We start from the raw sequence: 23,922 nt of genomic DNA, 5'->3' as shown, positions 1-23,922 counted from the left end.
TAAAGAGGTAGTACCAAATTTCTTTTCTACAGGGAATATTTTTACTGTTTATCAAGCTGCATGCTTCTCTCATGGCAAGTATTCTGTGAGCTCATCACTGCTGGGCTCTGCGCAAAGATCCTAATTCCACGTCTCTAGAGCCCCAGGTCTCATTCTTGTATGCTCGTTCCTGATAATAGCAAAGAGAAAGAAATCTTTTAATTTGCAAGTTTTGTACTAAGGTTTATTCAGGTTGCTAAATGATTCATTCCTTCTATCATTGAAATGATTTTGCCTAATTCAGCAAAATAGATGCTAAATGCAAGAATGATCTCACATGCCTCGCTGAACCAAGGCGTGCTGAATGCCTCGTCCAGACCTGCAGGGCTGGCAAACGTCTCCCCTGAGGAGAGTCTGAGAAGTCAGCTGGTGACTCACGTGTGCAAGACTCCACTGTGAATTAGGCAGCTTTTCTTTAGTTTTAGACTGAAGTTTGCAGGACTACTGTGTCAATAAGCTGAGCTTTGACTGAGTTACAAGAAAATATTCTAACTTCACATGCACACGCATATACACACATGCACTGGGAGTTGTTTTTATGGAATGACAGATGATTTGAAACTATATAGAACTGACCCAAATATTTCTATCTTTTACCTACTGACAAAGAGTTCAAATAACTTTTTCTTTTGCTGCTGCTCATTATAGGTGAAAACCTGGGACTAAGGCCGGATATTCTGCAATCCCAAATTCTGCTCCCTGCCTTTTTAATTAAATTTTTTAATTTGGTTATCCTTAGCAGTTTGATCCAATCTCCTGTTTGTTTCTGGCTGCTGTACAACTCCTGTGCACGACCAGTTATCTCAGACACATTTAAAGAGAATGCAAGGGAGCTCATTTTTTTTTTTTTAATTAAATTTGGTATCAACACAACTTTGATACACAGATATACATTTTTATGCTTAATTGAGCAGCAGATACCAGGTTTTAATTGACTTTTTTTTTTTTTTTTTAAATACACAGCAGTTTTTTTCATTCCCAGAACAGAACAGGGAACTGCATCAGCGTTTGGAAACCCAGAGGCTTGGAGCCCAGCTGCCCGTTGGCTCTCACAGTAGTGTGAGCTCAGGACAGTTTGCTGTGTCACTGCTTTAAAAATTTTGTCTCTCTTTCACAAATGAATGTGACTTTTTCAATTTAAGATTAGTAATTCCTGAAGCCTTTAACTTTTTGTATTGCTTGGATAGATACAATTTCTAAAATATTCCAGAAAATAAAGATAAATCTTGTGCTTTAACTTAGCTATGGAAAAGTTAGTAATCCAGTCTAAATTACTCAGGTTACATCTCTCAGTGTGCCAACGCTACATTGGATAGCTGAATTTATGAAAGGTAATCCTTTGGTTAGGAAATCACTGAACATTAACACCTGGATAAATAAGACAGTTTCACTTTTATAGTAGATATTTCATTCAGATGATTTTTGGCCACTATTATCTAATTTTTGTTCAGATTCTTGTAAGAAATAAAGTAGCGGTCATTTCAGGGGCTTGTTCTCAGGTGCAGACATGTTAAAGGACACTCAGTTCTCATCCTTTAAACCATAATATGGAAATTTTTCTTAGAGGAACTTCATAAAATAAAGTATATGATTAACTGCTGTGTGTGATTCAAGGAAACTCTGGAGGATAAGATAGCTTCAAATTTATTTTAAAAGGACTTCTTTTGCAGATATGTGTTTCAACATTGCTCTGCTTTTGTAGGGACTGTATGAAAGGAGATGAAACAGAAAATAAGAAAATTGGCTGCACCGTTAACCTTATGGTAAAGAATGTTTCCTTTATCTCTGTGTGATACTGTGCAACGTTGTCAAAACTGGGATGGGAAAGGTGGGGACAGGAATCTGGGTCAGGCAAGTGCAGCTGCAGAATCTGAGCACTGGGAGTACAGAACAGAAGGACAGGGGTTGTGGGGATCCCCTGGAGGGCTCTGGTCCAACACTCTGCTTAAAGCAGGGCCAAATAGGTCAGGTTCCTCAGAGCCTCGTCCAGCTGAGTTCTGAGTATCCCTGTGACAGAGGTTCTACAACTTCTCCCACCTTTTCTTTCAGCTTTTGACTACCTTCACTTTGGAAAAAATTCACAACAGGATAAAATTAGTGGGTTAATTCACTCATTAGGGTGAATGTGAAAAGAATTCTTCCCTTTATGCTAATAGTGTATTCTCTTTTCAGTACCTTTATACGTACACAGATGCTGCAGATTGTCTTGAATGAAGGAAGTCTCCATAAGAATAACAACAACAACTCTCTTTTTAACTTCACAGAATTTCTATAAATCCGAAATTAACAAGGAAGAGATGTACATCCGCTATATCCACAAGCTGTGTGACATGCACTTACAGGCTGAGAACTATACAGGTTAGAAAGATGTCATACGCGGTCTGTTTGCAATCCTGGGGAAAGTTTGTGACTCTCCTGATGTTATACTCCAACACCTGATTCATTCTTTTGAAAAAAAATTGTCTGACTAATTTATGGCAGTTGGGAAGATAAGAACAGAGGTCCAGCCTGTTCCCTCAAGTTAAATGATGTATGTCTGTGCCCACGCAACCACGCCACTATTCTGTTAGACCCCGAATTTTACATTACAGTGTTCTATGAGGAAGATTGACCAAAAAAATCACAATAGAGGAATCAAAATTAGAGAAAGATTAAAACCACAAAACTACCGTTACATTATTATCTGCCATATATCCTTGCATTTTAGTGTTCAGGGAGCACATAGAAACTGTATAAACTCTAATTCTGTGTTGTCCACGCGCTGTTTACAGCTGCAGGCCCCAAATGTAGTTACATATCTGAATACCTGACTGTGCATTTATGTTAAGTAGCTAGTACAAAGAAACTTGACAGATTTGTACCTAAAAATCGGGTTCATAGGAAACAGCTTTGTGCTGCTATTTTAAGTAATTGAATAATTGAATGATCATCTAAGACTTCAGAATTTTTTCTCAAATTGTAAATCAGAAATTCCAGACTGCTTAAGAAACAGATCTAGTGACCTATTGGATGTATTTATTTGTCGTCATTGATTCAGTGTTCAATAATTGCATTTCCAACAGAGGCTGCATTTACTTTGCTTTTGTACTGTGAGTTGCTTCAGTGGGAGGACAGACCTCTGAGAGAGTTCCTGCATTATCCTTCTCAGTCAGAGTGGCAACGTAAGGAAGGTCTGTGCCGTAAGATTATCCATTACTTCAACAAAGGGAAGGTATGCCAACTTCTTCTCTCTTCCAGCAGCTTCCTTCCCTTTTCCTGACTTACTTAGGGCTTGCAAGCCTGTCATCTCAATTCAGTAGTCTGGAAGTAAATTTATATCAAAAGTTTTTATAACTTGATAAATTGCTTCTGGGTTCTCTGGACGAAAAAACAGATGACAATATGGATATGGGTATTTCATTCTGCATTAACATTTGGATCTAGTTTAGGTAGGCCAACAGGAAAAACACCAAAACTTTTTTATACCTTTAAACCAAACTTTGAAACACCCGATATGGCAGAGAGCTCTATGAATGCTGGTTCCTTAGTTTTGGGGGGCGGGATTGCATTTTGTATTTATCTCTGGAATGCTGCGTTATGACTCACTTAAGGACTTGTTTTGTTTCTAACCCGCAGAAGTAAATGGCAGGCAATGCACTGCAGGAGTCCCTTTATTAAAAAAAAAGATTTAATTCTTTTCAGCGTCACTGCTGTTTTAAAGTAGCTTTCAATTAAAGTGCAGATCCATCCATTGCACAAGAAAAAATCAATACATTTCAATTTCACATATTCGGTATGTTTTCCGAATTTATTTTTTTTTTTAAATTACTGCAGACGTAGGTGTTACAGTCCCTTGTGTCATGGCATTTTGAGAACATTTCAGAGGTGAACCTGAAAAGTGATTATCATCTGTCAGAACATTTTCAACTTTTTCCCTTCTCTAGAAAAATTCCTACAGCTTGTATTATTGGAAGATAACGTCTGTATATGCGCCCCAAGGTTGTTTTGCCTGTGATGGCAGTGTCAGTGGCATTAAATACAAATGCGATTCGGTTCGTATGGGTTTGCCTTTCCAAATAATTCTTTCCTAGCCCTGATAATATAAAGTTGCAATCTGGCAGAGACATTCTCTACAGAACCTGCAAAAGGAAGTCAGATTCCTGTGTGTAGGAAGAAATGGCCTACTTATGAGGAAGTGATTAATTAAGAAGAGTTGGATTTTTTGACCGGAATTGTTCTTTTGTAATAATACTGCATATGGTTGTCTTTTCAGTTTCAGAAATTTTCAGGGTTTTTCAGACTGCACTTTAAAAAAAAAAAATTACTAACTTGTGCAAATATTGCAGCACTGTGCTGTGTGACTGGACAAAGGTGATACAGAGACTATGTAATACAAGTGAGCCTGTATTTTTGACAAAACCAGGCCATATATGCACTAAAGGGGAGTAAAAACTTGACAGATATAATTTTGCTGTAAAACTCCTAACGGATTATAGAGTGTTAACCTCTTGAGGTTATCCCCACTGGATGTTTTTGGAGTTACTTGACTTTGTGTTTTAATCCTCCTTTGTTATAAACGGTAGCTGAATGACTAAATAATCCACTTAAGCAGTGTATATGTCACTCAAACCATGGAAGTGAAAGATGCTGAGAAGCCAAATCCTCCTGCTGCTTTTCAGCACTCTTTCCACAGCTGTTTAAGAGGGGAACGGCTCAGGGAATGGGAGAAACTCACCTCCCTCAATTTGTGTCTGATCGTTTCTTTCTGCACTACCCTAAGACGGTCCCTCCTCAGGTCCTGAAGAGTGCAATTTGTTGCTCCGTGTCCTTCAGTTGCATTTCTAGAGTTAAGTTTCTCACGCTGCTCTTGTAAGGGGGTCAAAGCACCATGAAAAGGGTGTAAAAATTCTGCATTTCTTAATGGAAGAATTTTCTCAGCACAGGAACGGGGGAAAACTATGGCCACAAGACCGTCTTGTGAGTTTGACACAAGGGGTGTGCCGGTGGAGCGCAAGGAGTGCTGGCACGGCCCATGGCAGGCCTGAAGTGCCGCAGCGCGGTGCAGAATTGAGTAACTTCCATTCTTGATAGTGTTGGTAGCAGCCCTGTGCTGGGACGGAACAAGGTGTTCCAAAGTGCTTTTAGCCTTCACTCCAGTCATGTGCTCCTTCCTACTGGCTTCTGCTGTGCTTTGGTTTGCGGCTCAGTCAGCGGTGTGTGCAAGTGCATAACTCTAAATGAAGATTTTATTTTTTTAAAACTTGCAGTTATTATTTTGTCTGTTAAAACTCGGGGTTTTATAGTTGAAGACTGTGAATGGAACAGTTTGAACCCGATTGATCATGCTTTCTGGACAGCAATAGCTTGAAAACTACACAAACATTTACTGTCTAGTTCACTGCTAGATTTTATTAACTAAAAATTCTGACCAGCTCCCATCGCAGCAGCACAGTATGTATTCTCCTTAGCAGCAGTCAGGTGCTGTGAGAGATGGAAATCTGTATTTCCAAAGCAGTTCATTTTTAGATCATGTGCTCCATACCCAACATTTGAACTAATTTCTTTTGTGCATCCTCATTTGAATCGTATTTCTAAAAGAAATCTGCATAGTGGGATGTGAGTAAATAAAGATTGCCATTAGTAAATGTTGACGGTCTCTACCTGTGCCTCCTGGTGTGCAGTCAGCAGCACTCAACTGAGAGTTGCTGGTGCCATAGGAGAAAGCTGCAATAAGTATCATAGGAATGTGCTTTTCAAGTGAAGGATGTAATATAGACCATGAAAACAGATCAGACGTCAGGAAAATAGAATGCAGTAATGGGAGAAATTAACAGTGGAGAGACTAGGAAATTATTTGAAGAAGAGGAAGAATGATGCTTTAGAGGGAAGTGGCACTTGCATAGCACATGGAATTATATATCAAATTTCTACGCTGATGGTACTCATCAACATCACAGATTTTAAAACAGAGGATCCCAGTGACTCAGATGTCCATTCATTCTCTTTTCCTTTCAAATATCTGCAGACTCTTTTCTTCTCTCTAAGAAGTTACCTGTATATTGTGTTTCTTCACTTCTGTATCTCGTCTTGTCTCTACAGAATATTCAGCTAGCACAATGGAATTTCTCTGTGTGGAAATTTAACTGAAAGAAAGAGAGAAAACCTGAGTTAGGATGACAGGAATAGTATCAGGGTGCATGTAGTAGAGCCGGTATAAAGAGGAAAAAAAAGATGTGGTTACATGTTGTTAATTTAATTCACATCAGAAAAGGATTGTGAAAAGGTGACATCTTTAGGATCACCTTAGGGAAGACAGACAGCAACTATGTAGCCTTTAGCCACAGCATCCCATTTGGAAGTGAGACTCTGCTCACACCGAGTGACAGAAGCCATTTATTCCTGGCCAGCTGTTTTAGAAGAGACTTTTCCGTGCTTTCGCATAAATACGGATCAGCTAAGGACTGAAAATCTATGTATAGTATCTCTGTAAAGTATGTTGAAACCTTAAAAAAAAAAGAAAAAGGCAATGGGGTTTGTGTTTGCAAATATAAACACTTAACTTGTTAATGCTGTTGATCCCAATTCAGGGTATCAATGTCATGGACTTTGATAACCCACAGCAAAAATCCTCTTAATTTGAGATCACAGAAACCTGAGTAATATTCTGAGTATTCAGGGAACTGCTCTTTCAGTTCATTTCCTATTGTATGTGTTGTATTTATCTAACTAAATCTCAGGCTTCCCATCATCCCAAACTATTAGCAGAATATCCAAATTGATTCTGAAAGAATCTTTTACTTTGCAAGTTTTTATGTAAGATTTTGTAATTAACTAAAGCTAAAGAGATGTAGGATCATTATTTTTGCCTTTTTAATTCTTACAACTATACTCTCTTTTAATAGAAAAGCTCCTACACTTACTGGTTTTGCTGTTCAGGGAAAAAAGTTTTGCTGGTATTAAGGATGAGAGAACAGACACTACAAACGTGTGCATAAAGGGCAGCATTGTAAAGTACCTAATACACTAAATCAAACCATGTAAAAGATTCACTTTTTTTAAGTGAAGGTACATGTAACCAGAAAAGCTATTTCAATATTAAGTGCTAATATTTTACATAATTACTGTTACCAATAATTTACAATATTGCTACTGATGTTCTTAAAACTTAAGGTGATAGTCTAACTCACACGTTAATTTTGTTTTCCCTACAACAGGGTCCCAGTTAAAACAACTGGCAAGTTAGCCCAGTAACGCATAAAAGTTAATCCAATAAAGGTTCAACCGAGACCTTTACATAACTATGGTAAGAAACAGTCATTCCCCCAAAAGGCTTCCAGTCTATGCAGGTAAAAGATGATGGGAGAGAAGAGTTCAGTTCAAGGGTGTAAAATGAGCACTCAAAAAAGCTAAGTGAGGCAACAGGAGTGCTTCTCTCAGTGTGGGTGTGCCCAAACTCAGTCTCTTTCTTCCTTAACTCTGAGGGCAAGGAGCATGGTGTGCTACAAAAGACTTATTGTACACAGACTATAAGTTCATAGAATCACAGAATGGTTTGGGTTGGAAGGGACCTTAAAGATCATCTAGTTCCAACCCCCCTGCCATAGGCAGGGACACCTCCCACTAGATCAGGTTGCTCAGAGCCCCGTCCAGCCTGGCCTTAAAATCTTTCAGGGACGGGGCTTCCACCACCTCTCTGGGCAACCTGCTCCAGTGTCTCACCACCCCCATGGTGAAGAACTTCTTCCTAACGTCCAGTCTGAATCGTCCCATCTCTAGTTTTAATCCATTCCCTCTAGTCCTACCATTACCCGACATCCTAAAAAGTCCCTCCCCAGCTTTCCTGTAGGCCCCCTTTAGGTACTGGAAGGCTGCCATAAGGTCTCCTCAGAGCCTTCTTTTCTCCAGACTGAACAACCCCAACTCTCTCAGTCTGTCCTCACAGGAGAGGTGCTCCAGCCCTCTGATCATCCTCGTGGCCCTTCTCTGGACACGTTCCAGCATGTCCATATCTCTCTTGTAGTAGGGGCTCCAGAATTGGATGCAGTACTCCAGGTGGGGTCTCACGAGAGTGGAGTAGAGGGGGGAGAATCACCTCCCTCAACCTGCTGGCCACACTTCTCCTGATGCAGCCCAGGATATGATTGGCTTTCTGGGCTGCTAGTGCCCACTGACGGCTCATGTTGAGCCTCTCATCCCCCAGCACCCCCAAGTCCTTTTCTTCAGGGCTGCTCTCAAGCCAGTCGCTGCCCAGCTTATATCGGTGCTTGGGATTCGCCCAACCGAGATGGAGGACCTTGCACTTGGTCTTGTTGAACTTCATGAGGTTGGCACGGGCCCACATCTCCAGCCTGTCCCTCTGGATGGCATCCCTTCCCTCCAGCGTGTCAGCCGCCACACACAGCTTGGTGTCGTCAGCAAACTTGCTGAGGGTGCACTCTATGTTGCTGACGAAGATGTTAAACAAGACTGGTCCCAGTACTGATCCTTGAGGGACTGCACTTGTCACTGGCCTCCACTTGGACATGGACCCGTTGACAGCCACTCTTTGGGTGCAGCCATCAAGCCAGTTCTTTATCCACTGAATTGTCGGTCCATCAAACCCATATTTTATCAGCTTGGAGACCAGGATGTCAGGCGGGACAGTGTCAAAGGCTTTGCTCAGGTCCAGGTAAATGACGTCAGTTGCCCTCCCCTTGTCTATTGATGTTGTGACCTTCTCAGAAGGTCGCCAGGTTTGTCAGGCACAATTTGCCCTTGGTGAAGCCGTGTTGATTGTATCCAATCACCTCTTCATTATTCTTCTGCCTCAGCAGTGCCTCCAGGAGGATCTGCTCCATAATCTTACCAGGCACGGAGGTGAGACTGACTGGCCTATAGTTCCCTGGGTCATCCTTCATTCCCATTTTAAAAAAGGGAAAGATGTTTCCCCTTTTCCAGTCAGTGGGGACTTCACCAGAAGTTGAAGAAATGAGTTTTGCTTTCCATCCTGAATATGGATATTCACTCAGTGCAATAATGCAGGATGGTTCTGAGGATGTTTTGTCTCTGTATTTGAGTGTTTCCCTTGCTTGGCAGTTTGGTGCTTTCAGTGGGAAGCAGCAGCCCTGGGAAGGGACGTGCTTTGCTGGGGAGCTGAGCCCTAACGCCTTACTCCAGGGAGTGTTAGTGCCGAAAGCAAAGGAGATACTGGGGGCAGGTTGAAGGGGCATCTAAGAAGAAAAATTGTTAGTTGTATTATCTTTCTCCAAATAAGTTCCCAGTCTCATGAGTGGACTGTCAGTAACAAGCGGTATGTGTGTCTAATTTCAATGGAACATATGCAAACTTTATCATCCTGAAGAAGGACTTAATCTGATATTTAATGGAAAGTGCTTCCATCACATTGCATTTTCACATATAATCCCTGGCATTTCATACCAAATGAATTCCCAAAATTGAGTTTCCATATTCCTCTCAGCTGAGATGGCAATAGCATTCTGTTTGCTGTGAGTGTGATTTGCTTTGGTTTCACAGAGCTGGGAGTTTGGAATCCCGCTGTGCAGAGAACTGGCCATACAGTACGAAAGTCTCTATGATTATCAGAGCCTCAGCTGGATTCGGGTAAGTAGCAGCAGTTCCTCTCCTTGCAGACTCCCTTGTCATTCCCCAGGGAATTCTGCTCTCATCTCAGAACATTCTGAATTTAAAAAATAATCATATTCCTTATACAGCTCCATGCATTTACAGTGACTTCTTTGCCACTGATTCATTTTGATGACTATAGGTCCACTGAAGTAATTCCTAAGTCTACTAGCAGTAAAATCCCACGAGTATGTGGACACAGCACAACCAAAGGAGCTGCGCTTGCTATTGCAATTGCATATTTATCTATATTTTTGCATAAAATATCCTTTTTCTTTTTTTAAAAAAATAATATCGATGTTTCATTTTAATTCCAAAAACATCAGGGACAGCTTGAGCCTCAGCTGACATAAGAGGAACAAGAGAGAAGGAATGGAGAAGGCAATGTTTATGGCATTCTTGTCAATATACAAGAGTCTGGTCCTTCAGTAGAACCGAACACGTGATGCAATCACGGCACATTTGTAGCATTGTGCTTTAATCAGAAAAAGTCAAAGTTCTGGTTGTTATTTAAACGCTTTATGAATATGAATATAGTTACCTGCTTTTGTCCCCTGGGGTAGCATGCATATGTGCAAATTTAAGATTTATGCTATGTGGATGTATTCTTATACACAGTGGTTTAAATTCTCTTTAAAAGTCAAATTTATTCTGAAGATAGATATCTGTCTAACTGGGTCTGATGAACTGCACACCTGAAGAACCTATTTTCTTCAAAGCGGCCCTAAAGAGAGTACGAGTGACCATCTTGGTTGTGCATTTGTTTATTGTAGACATCTAAAATAGTGCAGTATCCTGGTGTACAGGTAAAGTGACCATGAACGATGAGCAAATCAACTTATTAAAGGCTTAGTCAAGTCATGCATCAAGACTTTCTTTCCTAAAACATCAGTAAATTAGCTATTCTTGCTTTCTCTTTATTAATTGGCAGGTGAAGAGCATCTCAGCTGATCAGTGTAACCAGTTTGCCTCGTCTCTTTGCTCACCTCTGTGTGTTCTGTTTTCTGTTCAGGTTCCCTACATCTGTGTTGACCTGAACTGACTTGAATTTCTCCCCACTCTAAAAAGTTTTTCTCTATGCTATTCACATCATTCGACACATTCCTTTATTCCTCCTGCAGTAACTTGGGGACCTTCTCCATTTTAGAAAAGGAGTTAATGTGTATTGGAACTGAGAACAAAACCTTGATGCAATATTCTAAGTCAGAACTGCTGTTAGGGTTCCCCGCAGTGGAAGCAATGATGTCAAACTGATGCTTCTCTTTAAAAAGCTATCTTTTTTGCTGTAGTGAAATTCCGGTGAGCCTTTCAACTGAGATTCAGTTTGGCAAGGGGTCTTGAAATCCTACTCTTGATACAAATGCTAGCATGTGCCACAAAACTAATAATTGGAACTAAAGAAAAGTCCTTTTATTTTTTCCAAACCCCTTTTTTCTTCCATGTTAAACCTACTGGTGCACAGAGCTGTAGAAGATTTAATTTTGTTTCATCCTTTTTCATGCCCCTCAACTCAATTAAGGCAAACCCAACTGAATTGGTACCATTTTCCAGACAGTGGTATAAATTTTGAGCTGTAGGAGAGAATAGGACACTGTGAGCCAGGCAACATGGATCTTAATCTCAGTTTTGCCATTAATTCTGCAATGTAAAGAAAGTTACGTGCAAGACCTGTTTAATTTAAAATGAGATACAACAGAAAAGTTCTCATGTGTCATTTCCAAAAATGTAACATGAGTATGATGATACCATAGGCTGTTCCACCATGTAGACGGTTTAATTAATAATTTTTATCTTTAAAAGAATTTTAGTCTTTTAATTGAAAAAATGTGGGGGCAAAAGCATAATGTGGTATTTAATGTGTCTTGAGATTCCGATGTTTTAAGTGCAGCTTTAAGGGTCTGATAGCAGCTATCTTTTTCCTCTGCAGAAAATGGAAGCTACCTATTACGATAATATCATGGAACAGCAGCGCTTAGAACCGGAGTTTTTCAGAGTTGGTTTTTATGGTCGGAAATTCCCATTTTTCCTGCGGGTAAGCCAGACTTACACAAAATATGACAAAGTGACCAGGCTCAGAGTAGTTTTTGCTGTGGAGATAAAATGTCTGCCATTCAGTTTATTTTTTTTATGCCTCCACTAATAGAAACAGCTTTCTGGCTGAACTGAAGGATGTGGTCCATTGGGAATGTTCTTGGGAACAGAGATCTGAAATTTGACTCACGCCTGTGTGTATTTTTGACAATCTGCACATGCAGCACAAACGGCTTCTATATTGAGCAAAATGCTGTATTGCAGCAACGTTGGGTCATTACTCAACTAATTTTCATCATCTCAAATTATCACGCTTTAAAAAAAATCTCACAGGACAGAACTACTCTGATCCCAGACTGATGACTCCCTTATGCTATCTACAAGCGAAAATTTCCTCTCTCTTGAACAAAAAGCCTAGCAGCTTCTCCGGACATTGCCCTTACTTTGAGCTTATTGTCTGCTGGTGTATATGGGATCAGCTGGGAGTGCGATCCATTTAAAAAGTGAAATTATCATCTTTTCCTAATGAGGAATCAAACTTAAAATGGATATTTGTTCATATAACGTCTTGTTGCTGGTTATGAGCAAGGAAGGAATATAATCTGACAGCTGTTGTAAGAACTGTATAAAAATTGAGAGTGGATGCCACCTAGCTTGACAGGACCAGCTAACTTGAAGCATGCTTTCAAGGACTGGAGGTGCATGTTTTTTGCGCTCTCTTTAAAGAACGGTTTGACAAGAGATGGCACCGCTCTTGAGTTATACAGTAAGAAGCTACAAAAAGCCAAACTGCATACCATATTTTTCCATAGGGTACACATTTTGAAAATTGCACTCCTAAATTTCCCTCTGATTACTAAGTATTTCTTTTTAAGTAGTATTTAAAGATTGGTGTTTAATCACAGTCCTTTAATGGAAGCACGGGATGGGAAGTAAAGGCAAGTTGGAATTAATCGAGGTGAAAATACCAGTGGATAAAGCGGTACCTTCATGTTATTCAAAGGTGAGGCTGAACAGTGCCATAATGCAGCAGCCGGCACTGGTGTGCAGAACACACGCGCAGAGGAATCTGAGGCAATGACAAGTGTTGCAGCATGAAGCAGTAGTTTCCCTTTCTTGAAGATCTCCAGAAAAACTGACAATTTATTTTTTTGTAAACAGATGTTTCAGAAAATTAACGACAACAAAATCATTATGGCACATAAGCGTTGCTACATTTGAAGTAGCACCAGTGAATCTAGCTTGGCTTATGATATTATGGATCCTACAGCCTTATATTGGATCCTGCATGGCCCATATCCTTAACACTGCATGAGTTTTCAGTGCACAGCACTTACTCTTCACAAAACGGTGTAACAATATGGATACTTGTCTGGAGACATTAACAGAGAACATGAGCGTACATAATTATAATCCTTGTTAATTCTGCAATTATATTTGGTAGCAGTACTTCTGATAGCGGATTACTAATGTAGCAATCTCATTAAAAGTCATCCTCCTCCTTTCTCTCTCTAATGATCCATACAGCATACACATTGCGAAGCACAGACTAAGCCCATTAGCAATCACATCAGCATGGATCACACTGTAAAGAGATTGGAGGCAGCTATTCGAGAGAAGAAAAAGATTTACATGGATTTAAAATTTTCAAATGGATATGGCAGTGATATAAAGTGATCAAAAAACTCAATGCCCTTTTCTCATTTATTTTTCTATTGCTGTATAGCTTAAGATAGAAAATAACCACTTCTTTCTACATCTTTGATTTTGAAGACCCTTTGTGTAGAAAAGTCATTGTTCATGTTTCTACAAATTCTGCATCTATTTCTAGTGTGCCTACATAAGTAAATTTAAACTGTCCACGTTTTCCACCTACCAGAAGTTCAAGGAAGGTCTGACAAGCTGTGTTCTGAGATCTTGTGTAGGCATCTGTCTGAAGAGTTGATTAAATTTAGCTTTGAGGTGTTTTCAGGGCATTATTTTTAGAATCACAATAACTTTATTTATAGGCTTACAGTATTCCGGATTGCTGCAATCAAAAACTAAAATAGAGAATGCAGTAAGTGTCATATAGAGATTCACCTTCAAACATGGACTCACTCCAAATTTAAGAATAGCTGCAAAGTTTGGGCATTGCAGACTGAACTGTCAAGATTCATCATGCAGTTTTTCTCCCAGTTCATTGGCTGCCGAGACTGATGCATACAGAGTGACAGATGTCACAGCTGGAACATGAGATCTCTTCCGTGAAGTTGAAATGCAAAGCCAAAGATAACTGCACTCCTTGGCCACATTTTACGATCAGAGTTTGCTGCTTTCTCTTTGGTTTTGCTACAAAATCACAAACTGCTCAGCCAGAACCCTTTTCCAGAGCAATTAGCAAAACATTACTGCATATACTGCAGCTTCTAAATGCGAGAAATAGAATGGGGGGAACTGTTCTTGTTTGCTGGCATTCTTTCTTTGTTTTATGAAGGTGAAACATCTCCCTCTACTTATAGTTTTTGTTAAGTGTACAAGAGTTGAAATTACCGAAATTAGAGAATTTGCCTGCTTTGATTGGTCTCACATCAGGAGACATTAACACCAATTAAAGTGGTGTTTTGTGGTAATACAGTTAAGTCACTGGAATACAATCTTTATGACACTAAGGACTTTAGAAATCCTGTATCTTGCTGTTCCAAGTTTGAGAGGGCTCAAAAAGCATGCAAGAACTCTGCACAAGTGATTTGATGCCTCAAGAGGCATATCTAAATGCAAGCTTTCCATTACTGGCAGAAACGAAATTTTTTTGTTAAGAGGAAATTGCTTTTAGAGCTGAAGGGGAATTTGCTAAGTAGGCACTGAGAATTCTTGGTAAGACTTTTCCATATTAGTCCACGATAGACAGGGGAGTTCCTGAGGATGTATTGATCAGAGGTGGATTGTATGGCTATGACAATACAGCAATGATTAAACAATTATTTTTGTGAACACTTTGTTACAACTTTGCTCTAAGGATAACTGATAAATTGATAAACATGTATCTCCCTCTGTTCTATGAATCCTCAGGACTTTTATCCATCTGGCGTAAATTGTATTCGACAGCGGCTTTCCCAATGTAGAACGGCTGAGCTGGTGACTTGGTCCTAACTTCTGGTTGATACATTTCAGTACAGTCCAATTAAAAAATAGTCCCTTTTCAGTTGTCTGAAAAGCAAGTAAGAAAAGACAATAGGACTGAATGCTGCGTGTGTATGGATCAGAGGCATCTTTCTGTTGAGAGATCAGTGGAAGTCTACTTATTTATCACTTCCTGATGAAATACATTGTACAGAAAAAGGAAGGAATATATCAGCTGTGTTAAATGCACGTTTTACTCTGACATTAGCACATTGACATTGTCATTTATCTTTGGTTTTGAAGCAGTAAAATTTCAAGTGAGATAAAAGACGATAGTATTTAACTTACTTTTCAGGAGACTAATTTATGCTTGTCCCTCTTGCAGAACAAAGAATATGTATGTCGGGGCCATGACTATGAGAGGCTGGAAGCCTTCCAGCAGAGGATGCTGAGTGAGTTCCCACAAGCCATTGCAATGCAGCATCCAAACCACCCAGATGACTCTATATTGCAGTGTGATGCCCAGTGTATCCTTCAGTGAAAGGGCAAAGTACGATTAGAAGAACTGTGATAGAGCACAGAGGAGGAAAGTATTGAAAAGGTCATCAACTTGGATACGGCAGTTGTGGAGTGTCTTAGGTAGAGCTGAACATGGACAAAACCATACGCCTGTCTACAGCAGACATCACGTGATTCATTGCGCTATGCATTGTCGGAGAGAACTGTCACTTTTTACTCAGGGAATAATGCAGGTCACAGTCGATGTGTAAGGGAAATAGCTGTGCTTGGGCACATCTGCTTGGTCACATCCATGTTTTAACCTTTACCAACAGCGTTGCCATAATGCACATTTTGTGCCATTAAAAGTATTCCCAATACCTTCTCTTGGAGAACAGTTTTTGGGAACAGATACGAATTCCAAAGTGTTATTGTCCATTGTCCTTGTTTTTCACATCAGTATTTTTTTGCATTTTTTTTGCAGTCTCCCTTTCTTTTAAACTGCTGAAGTCTTTTATGCCTAAGGCTTTGAATCGCATTCTTCTCATTGGTAACCTGTACTGGGATTTGATGCGACCAGTACAATGCTATATATGTTTAAGGACTGAACCACATAATATTTAATGGGTCTGCAGAGACTTTTGGAGATTTTAGTAATGAGAACACCGCTGTTTGGCTTGTGTGACAACAGCAAGGACATTGTGCAGGACTTCAACTATAAGGACATTGTCAGCAAGTGAAATCTCCCAAAATTGGTTGGTGTTTCCACTTGTCTTTCGTAACACGTGCTTTTCACTCCTCTTTGCTATATAACACTGATAGTTTCATAGACAGAGGGATTGTCTGTATGTGTGTTTTGGTTGGTTTGTTTATGCTTGCAGAGATCTTGTCTGTAACACTGAGGTTAAACCAGTTTAATTAAACTGGACTGCAAATTGATGAAATAAGGACAACTTTGTAGAGAAAGCTGAAGTATCTACGGTGAAATTTATCAAAGGTAAACATCAGATATATAGGTACCCACACACATCGAGATCTACTGAAGTGCCTGCACAAGTGAAGCAGCTGGCTGTAATTAAAACTAATAGCAACTGGATATTTTGCCTGCTGTAGATATTTTGGATTTGGATGCCTTGCTACATACCCTCTGCATCCTCAAGTATCTTCCTCTTTGGTTAATCTGGCTGTGAGGCACTGTAACTGTACACTCTCCTAGTAGTTCTAGTCTAGTGTTCTGCTGTTTCACTTGCAAAAGAGTGTTGGAAAACAACGAGGAGTGTGACTTTCTGAATTCACCATCCCGTTTCTTCCCACAGTAGAGGCAGCTTTCCATTTTGATGTCCCGTGGCTTTCTTTGACCACATAATTTGCAGATTTGCAGATCTATGCAGTGACTCCCATCCCAGACAATGTAGATGTGCTGCAAATGGACCGCGTCCCTGATCGCATAAAGAGCTTCTACCGAGTCAACAACATCCGGAAATTCCGCTATGACAGGCCTTTCCACAAGGGACCAAAGGACAAGGAGAATGAATTTAAGGTAGAAGTAATGAATAAGCAGTGTTTAAGTGTTAATCTCATCAAGGCAAATACCATCTTGTTATTTTATGCTGATAACAGCCTTTCAAGTAACCCTGATTTGATTATAGTAACTCTGGTAACAAGTAGCTGTTGAGTCCAGTGGTTACACACCTGACATAATTAAAGCATTGTCCAGTTTAAAGGTGAGTTCTTCTACTGCCAGGAGAAATGCGTTTTGAAGCAAGGATGGGGCTTTTTGTTTGGCTTGAATTTTTTTCTCTACTGCCGTAAGTGTCTGCAATGTCCTCTTGGTTCCCATGACAGAATTGGTGGTCAGCCTTTACAGTTTAATACAAATGTTGAGTGTGTTGCCTTAGAGCATACCAAATTCTGGGTTTGTTGTTCAAGTGATTTTCAGCATGACATTCTGCAAAGTAAGTTAATGCTCAGGAGATTAATGTATTCTTTTCTGAACTTCACCCCCTTAGCACCTGTAGTAAGAGTACGGCTGATGTGATTGTGATTCACTGTGTACCTCACATCCTCAATTACTCTTTGCAGAGCTTGTGGATTGAACGTACCACTCTGACCTTGACTCACAGTTTGCCTGGAATCTCTCGTTGGTTTGAAGTGGAGAGAAGAGAACTGGTAACATTCATAGTTCCTGTAATTGGGGTTTGAAATGATGTTACTGAGAACATGGGATAGGCAACTTAAAACTCTTGCTGAATGGCTGAAATCTTGCCTTTTAAAATGAAGTTTACCAATGATTAAGTATGTCCTTTTTCCACCACTTAGTCTAAACAATTGCTGAACGTAACCAGGGGAATTATGCAAGGGAACATGACAGTGCCAAAGAGATGGAATAATTGCGTTGCTGCCATGTCTTCAGTATACAGAAAGAAGTCATCACAACTCAGTGACCTGAAATATAGCACTGCCAACAGTAAAGTTTGCTAATGTAGCTAATTTTCTACAAAGCAGAAACAGAGATCACCGAACAATCCTAGAGTATCATTTCATTACAAGGAAGATAATAAATCCCAGTGAAGTATCCATGGAATTAAAGTATATTTTATTGCCTTTGAGGTTGAAGTCAGTCCTTTGGAAAATGCCATTCAAGTGGTTGAGAACAAAAACCAGGAGCTGAGAACACTGATAAGCCAGTACCAGCATAAACAAATGCATGGTAACATTAATCTTCTCAGCATGTGTCTGAATGGAGTGATTGATGCAGCTGTTAATGGGGGAATTGCACGATACCAGGAGGTAAGCCAGACTCTGTGTCTGAATTTAGTATCATCTTTTCTCAATTTTATTTCTGTTTCCGTTTCAAAGAGAGTATGACTTAATAAGATAAGACATTTTCAAGCACATTATCTAAATATGAGGTTAAAACCCCTACTTGATTATTCTGCATCAGTGCTTGCATAGCCACACATCAACAGGAGGATCCAAAGGTGGAGCTGAGATACCGCATTGAAGTAGGTATGGTTGACAGTGGGCTTTCTCAAGAATGAAACTTGGCTTACCTGAAATCCTGACTTGGGAGGTAAAAGAGTGAATCTTTTTTTTTTTTTTTTTAATACTGCCTACATTATAAATCCATTTTGCAATAGAGGCAGTGGGACTCAGTAATTGAGACTGATTGGGCCGGTAATCAGGAAAAGCTGCTAATTTGTGCTGCTCAGCCATTATCTTTCCTAGCCTAATTTCAGATTTACTGTAACCCTAAAATATGCAGTATGTTATCTGGCATAATCTTTGGCAAGCTGTACTTAAACTCTGCATCGCAAAAGGTAAGTCTAGGGTCAAATACTGAAGAATGGCAGCAGCGGTCCAGGGGTGTGGGACATGTCTTCCCTACAGAGCCGTGAAGAGAACGATCTTCATCCTTTACATTAGTTACCACTTTACTCACTTAATTCCTTGAATTTTAGGCAGTTATGTGAAGAAAGCTATATAAAATTCAAATAACCGGATGATAAAAGGCTTAGTGGTATTGCTCATCACTGTCACATGGGGAAACCGGGTCAGATTCATGATTTAACAGAACCATCAAGGTTGCTAAAACCATACTGTAGATTTACCTTGTATCCCAGAGTGCTTTTAGCACTAAAACTGAACTGCTGCTTTTAGCTTAATATATTTAGTTTTTCTAAGATTGTGGACATTTTCCTCTCATCCTTTGACAGCAAGTTACGATGAAGTATCTTCCAGTAAGCAGAAGGCACTTCTTTATTTTTTTTACAGGCCTTTTTTGATAAAGATTATATCACAAAGCACCCTGGAGATGCAGAGAAGATCACACAGCTCAAGGAACTCATGCAGGAACAGGTACTGTTTTTTAGATGCAAAACAACATTGCTACAGGGTCTAGATTCATCAGCAGTCAGTCTAAACAGATGCAACTGATTCATTCAGAAGCAAAGAACTGTGGTACAGGGGTTGTAAAGTACATTTAAACAAAAAAGAGGGGGGAAATGGCCAAGGAGTTTATGAACAAGCCATTCACCTTATGGGACATGAGGTGAAGCTGAGATAAAAATACATTAATTTTGTTGTTTTCATTTATTTATCCAATAGACACCTTGCCACGTTTCAAGCCTGCCGTTCATTTTTGGCATTTTGAATTATGTCTTCCCAGTAAATTTCAAAGATAACCAGCGTCAGGACAGGCCAGGTCAGGCTTGAGATTAAACTGGCAGAGCTACATAGGAAAACTTAATGCCTATTTATATTATCTGCAGTTTTATTTCTCCTTAGCATCTCCATGAAACATCTTGGTAGATAAAGTTAGCTGGATGCTTTGATGAGAGCGAAATCAGAAAATCACACCCCTCTTAACTGAAAGTTTGGCAAGATATACCCCATTAAACAATGTGTCCAAGTCTGAGTAGAGCTACTAGACCTCTTTCTCCAACAAATCACTTAACTGCATTTCAGATTTCCCATCTGTATAATAAAGATAATGCTTATCTCCCTTCGATCCTCAAGAGGACGTTTGAAGATTAATTAGTTATTGTTTGTACAGACTTTGGATCATGTAGGGAATTATATACATCTTAAGCCCGCTATCGTTACTCTTTTCTTTCATCTGAAAGCTTATATCATCTCATTCAATCACTAATATATGTTTGACCTTTGAAAAAGTGACCTTTAAAAATAAATAATGAGCAACAGAAAGAGTGACTATGCATGCCACACCGCCACTGCTCAGCTCAATTATCAGAAACTCCTTTTAGAAATCTCTGTTGGCAACTTTGACCCCTTCTGTGACACTGGGTGGAAGGACTTTTCTTTGTCACAATGAATTATCTGTGTGAGGATGTAATGCTGTTCACTCTGGAGAGAGAATCAATCTGGTAATTTTTTACAGTTATCTCATAACAAAAGTAATCCAACATGACATAAATGTACTTGTCTCACACTTAAAAGTACTTGTTGAAGTAATATGAACTTGCCAGCTCTCCCGGGCTTGCTTCATTATCAGCAGTCTTGTAAATGAACAGTGGCATATTTTACAGTACTTTCTCGCACATTGATGGAACTGCGGGACAGGCTTCTGTTCTGTCTCTTAGACACAATTTAATTGGTTTTGTGATGTTATGTTTTGTTTTTAACAGGTACATGTCTTAGGAGTGGGTCTGGCAGTCCATGAGAAATTTGTACACCCAGAAATGCGTCCCCTGCATAAGAAACTGATAGACCAGTTCCAGATGATGCGATCCAGTCTGTACCACGTAAGCTGATTAGTCAGTTTTCCCATTTTGAATCATTCAGAGTTATGATTAAACTTCTATCAGTTGCAGTAAGGTTCACAAAAGAACTGGGCTGATACAGCATCGACTGAACCTACTGGATTGCCAAATTATCAAAAGAATTCTTGATTTTTTTGTACAAGAATGAAGTCCCAATAAGTCTGTTAACTTAGCCTTTCATGTAAACTAGGATTTTTAATACTTGTATGTTCTTTGTTGTATCACAAAGCAATTGTAAAGCTTGATTTTTCAGTTACAGACCAGAGGAAGAAAGATTAATAGAAAGTGTTAGATGTTGAACTCTTTGAAAGAACTGCCATAATTTGGAATAGCATGACGTGGATTAGGCCCTCCAGAAGTGTTTTTATATAGGCAGCAACAGAAATTCCTGATGGTTACTTTAGGCATCCAGCTCTGGTGATGAGGACATGCACTATTATGGGTCTGTAGTTTCTATATAGTCACGGAACTGCCTCCGGAGCATGGTTCACACAACCCGTTATATACCAGAAGTACAAGTGTCATCCTCTGTCATCCGTGCGTGCTCTGCTGTACATTAGTATTCCGTGACAACTACACTTGAGATATCTTTGCCAGGCGGGTCTCAGAAATTTGCAGTGCATTCTCCTCTTTCTGGTATGTAGTGACGTCTTTATGGATACCTAGACATTACCTTGAATATGATCACAACCAAACTAAAGGGCGTATTCTATAATGTAAAAGAATTGTTTGAAATATGTGTGTTAGCACTTCACTTTCCAACTGGAGTATGTATTTTCCTAAGGTACCTTCTACCGTGAAAGCTTTTTTCTCCATTCTTAGGAGTGAACCCTATGCAAGGAGGGCCAGAAATAACAGCACCAGAATTTTAAAATATGGCCTTTGTCTTTCAAAGCAGACGAGATTCATATAGGTCACAGTTCCCAGTTTGAGTTCAGTACCTTTGTGAGAGTAAGGACAAGATCTGTATTTTTGAGTCCACATTTATTTTTTTGAAAAATGTAGGTGTCTGTAATTTGGGCCACACTATGCCTCCATTTTCCTCCCAAATTCCTGAAATAGTGGCTAGAAAGTGTCATTGGAAATAAACAGAAAATAGGGTTGTAAAGCACTGAAGCGCTTTATCCTGTGGAAATGTAGGATAACTGCAGAGAACATGGAAACAGATCAGGACTTTCCTGACAAGAAAACTTGAAGAAAAAATTTCCATGACCAGCTTAGCTAAAGTATGTTCCCTTTGCAGGAATTACCTGGTTTGGATAAGCTGAGTCCAGCCTGTTCCGGCACTAGTACACCGCGCAGCAATGTTCTGGTTTCACATGGACCTATGAGCCCGGAGAGCATAAAGCTGGTGCATCGACACAGGTACCCTGGGTTTTTTCTCCTGAAATATCTAGGATCTTTGCACACTGTTGCATTAAGATTCAAGGATCTAAGAAGTGGTTAACAGTACTGCAGGAGGAGCAGGATGAGTTTTGGCAGAAGTGCCTTTTGTCTTCATTCAGTGCTAATTATTAAAGTTTGATTGAGGATTGGAATCAAAAAGTTGAGAAATCCCATTTGCAGCAAAGGCCAAATGCCTCCAGGGGTTACTCCATCACTTCTACTACACACCTACACATACACATCTGCTGTAGAGGCAGAAATACACGTCTGCCACTTAGATCCCCAGATTCAATCTGACTTTGGAGCTTCCAACTTCTCCTACTTCTGTTATGCAAACAGCAAATAAATTGGTCCTTAAAGGAAAATTTTACTGCTTGTTTTAGAACCCAACTCCATTTTTAAGGATCAAAAAATGTTCACGTCATTGTTTTTTATAATTCTGATCAATCAGAACACAAGTATAAGAAAAGCTGCCAAGGTGTTTTGATCGGAATACCAAAAAATGTCATGGTTTTCACAGAAACATCTGAAAATGTGGATGCTTGTTCAAACTGAAAACCCATCTATAAAAAATGAAATAATGATTGAGGATAAAAGTTGGGATTTTCAGGGCAAAACGATGTTTTTGTATCCAGCCAAAATTGCTTATTTGAAAATATACATATCCATGCCAGCATGAAAAACAGTGACAGGAATGTCACTGAAATTAGGAAATTTTATTTGTTCTTCCGTGTTTATTTCTCTTGGTGGTTTCACACAGCTTAGCTGTTTTTAGAGCCTGGCATAAAAAGCTGTGGAAACTTGGTCTTGAGCACATGAATGCAAGATGGTGAAATTCTTTTTACTATTCAAATTGAGTAGCTCTTATATACTAGAGTGACTTGGCAGTTGACAATTGGTGTCTGGGTGACAAAATTTTTTTCCTCAAAATTCATCACTTTGTAAAGCCTTTTTTAGTTCGTAGGGCAAACTAGGGAGATTGTACAATGTACAAAATATGTATTTGTGTATGTGATTCAGAGTGACAAAGAAAAAAAGTCAGTGAGTGAGATGAGGGTGCAGCCTGCACACCAGCTGGGCTGTGTTAACTTACTGTCAGCTACGAAGTTGCCTGCAACTGTAATGCTGAGGCCCAACAGATGCAATAAGGCAAACTGTATTTTGACCTGCGTGCCTTGTCCTTGGCGTCCTTTGGAATGCTTTTTTTAAGGTGCTCATCATACTTCAGCATTAAAAATGAGAGTGGTTTCAGAACATTCTGTTATAAACAAGACAAATATGCACCCAGCATCCATGACATGATGGTTAACCTGGCTTTGGATTCTGAAGTTCTACATCCTACATATTATGTTGTCGTACATGTAACCTTATTGTCACTTCTTGCATATTTACTCACATTTATGGATTTGTTTAGGCTTATTCAGCTTGATTTTTCAGAAGTGTTTGACATCTAGAGGTGTAACATCTAAAGCAGTAGGTAACTGCGGGTACTTACTAGCTTGGAAAAATATTAGGCTTCACAAATTAAAACCCAGGTTCAAAAAATAATGGTGCCCTTGTTCTGTCTCTGCTTTTATTCCAGCCCACTGAACTTGCTTGGTTCAGTCCGACACTCATCCTCCTCTCTGTCGTCCCACACCTCCAGCGAAACAGGAAACCTGGTTATCCTGACGGACAGTTCTGTGGGGGAGACGGCTGAGGACATGTACCACATGCAGGTACAGCTCCAGCACAGCCAGGGGCGGCTGTTAGAGACAGCACTGACGTGCTGCAGAGTGAAAGTTGATACCGTGGTCCAAGATCACACTATTGCTTTCAGAAAGTGAGATTTTAGTCGGCACATTGTTTATCTGACCTGTTTAACACAGGCAGTTAGTATTGCTCTCGGTTTGTGGGAGGGTGAAATGAGCCCCGCAGTCTGGAGTGCAGAAGCCGTGGCCTGCACTGAAGCTGTTTCCTAGACAGAGGCTGCCCTGGGTGTTGT

General features: G+C 39.8%; 1 protein-coding gene across 1 annotated transcript in view; it reads left to right on the top strand.

The window, feature by feature from the left end:
* The window catches only part of DOCK3 (dedicator of cytokinesis 3), a 221,486-nt gene that overhangs the window by 183,256 nt on the left and 14,308 nt on the right, over positions 1-23,922 (top strand). The window contains exons 36-48 of the mRNA XM_063348169.1: positions 1,742-1,802; positions 2,304-2,397; positions 3,102-3,250; positions 9,532-9,618; positions 11,567-11,671; positions 15,158-15,299; positions 16,644-16,810; positions 17,353-17,439; positions 17,881-18,060; positions 19,045-19,128; positions 20,418-20,534; positions 21,796-21,917; positions 23,521-23,760. Coding sequence (XP_063204239.1) covers positions 1,742-1,802; positions 2,304-2,397; positions 3,102-3,250; positions 9,532-9,618; positions 11,567-11,671; positions 15,158-15,299; positions 16,644-16,810; positions 17,353-17,439; positions 17,881-18,060; positions 19,045-19,128; positions 20,418-20,534; positions 21,796-21,917; positions 23,521-23,760 — 1,635 coding nt within the window. The remainder of the gene's footprint in view (positions 1-1,741; positions 1,803-2,303; positions 2,398-3,101; positions 3,251-9,531; positions 9,619-11,566; positions 11,672-15,157; positions 15,300-16,643; positions 16,811-17,352; positions 17,440-17,880; positions 18,061-19,044; positions 19,129-20,417; positions 20,535-21,795; positions 21,918-23,520; positions 23,761-23,922) is intronic.

This window comes from Chroicocephalus ridibundus, chromosome 10, assembly GCF_963924245.1.
Source record: "Chroicocephalus ridibundus chromosome 10, bChrRid1.1, whole genome shotgun sequence".
NCBI lineage: Eukaryota > Metazoa > Chordata > Aves > Charadriiformes > Laridae > Chroicocephalus > Chroicocephalus ridibundus.
Note: the sequence above shows the minus strand (reverse complement) of the source record. Positions and strands in the feature narration are given on the sequence as shown.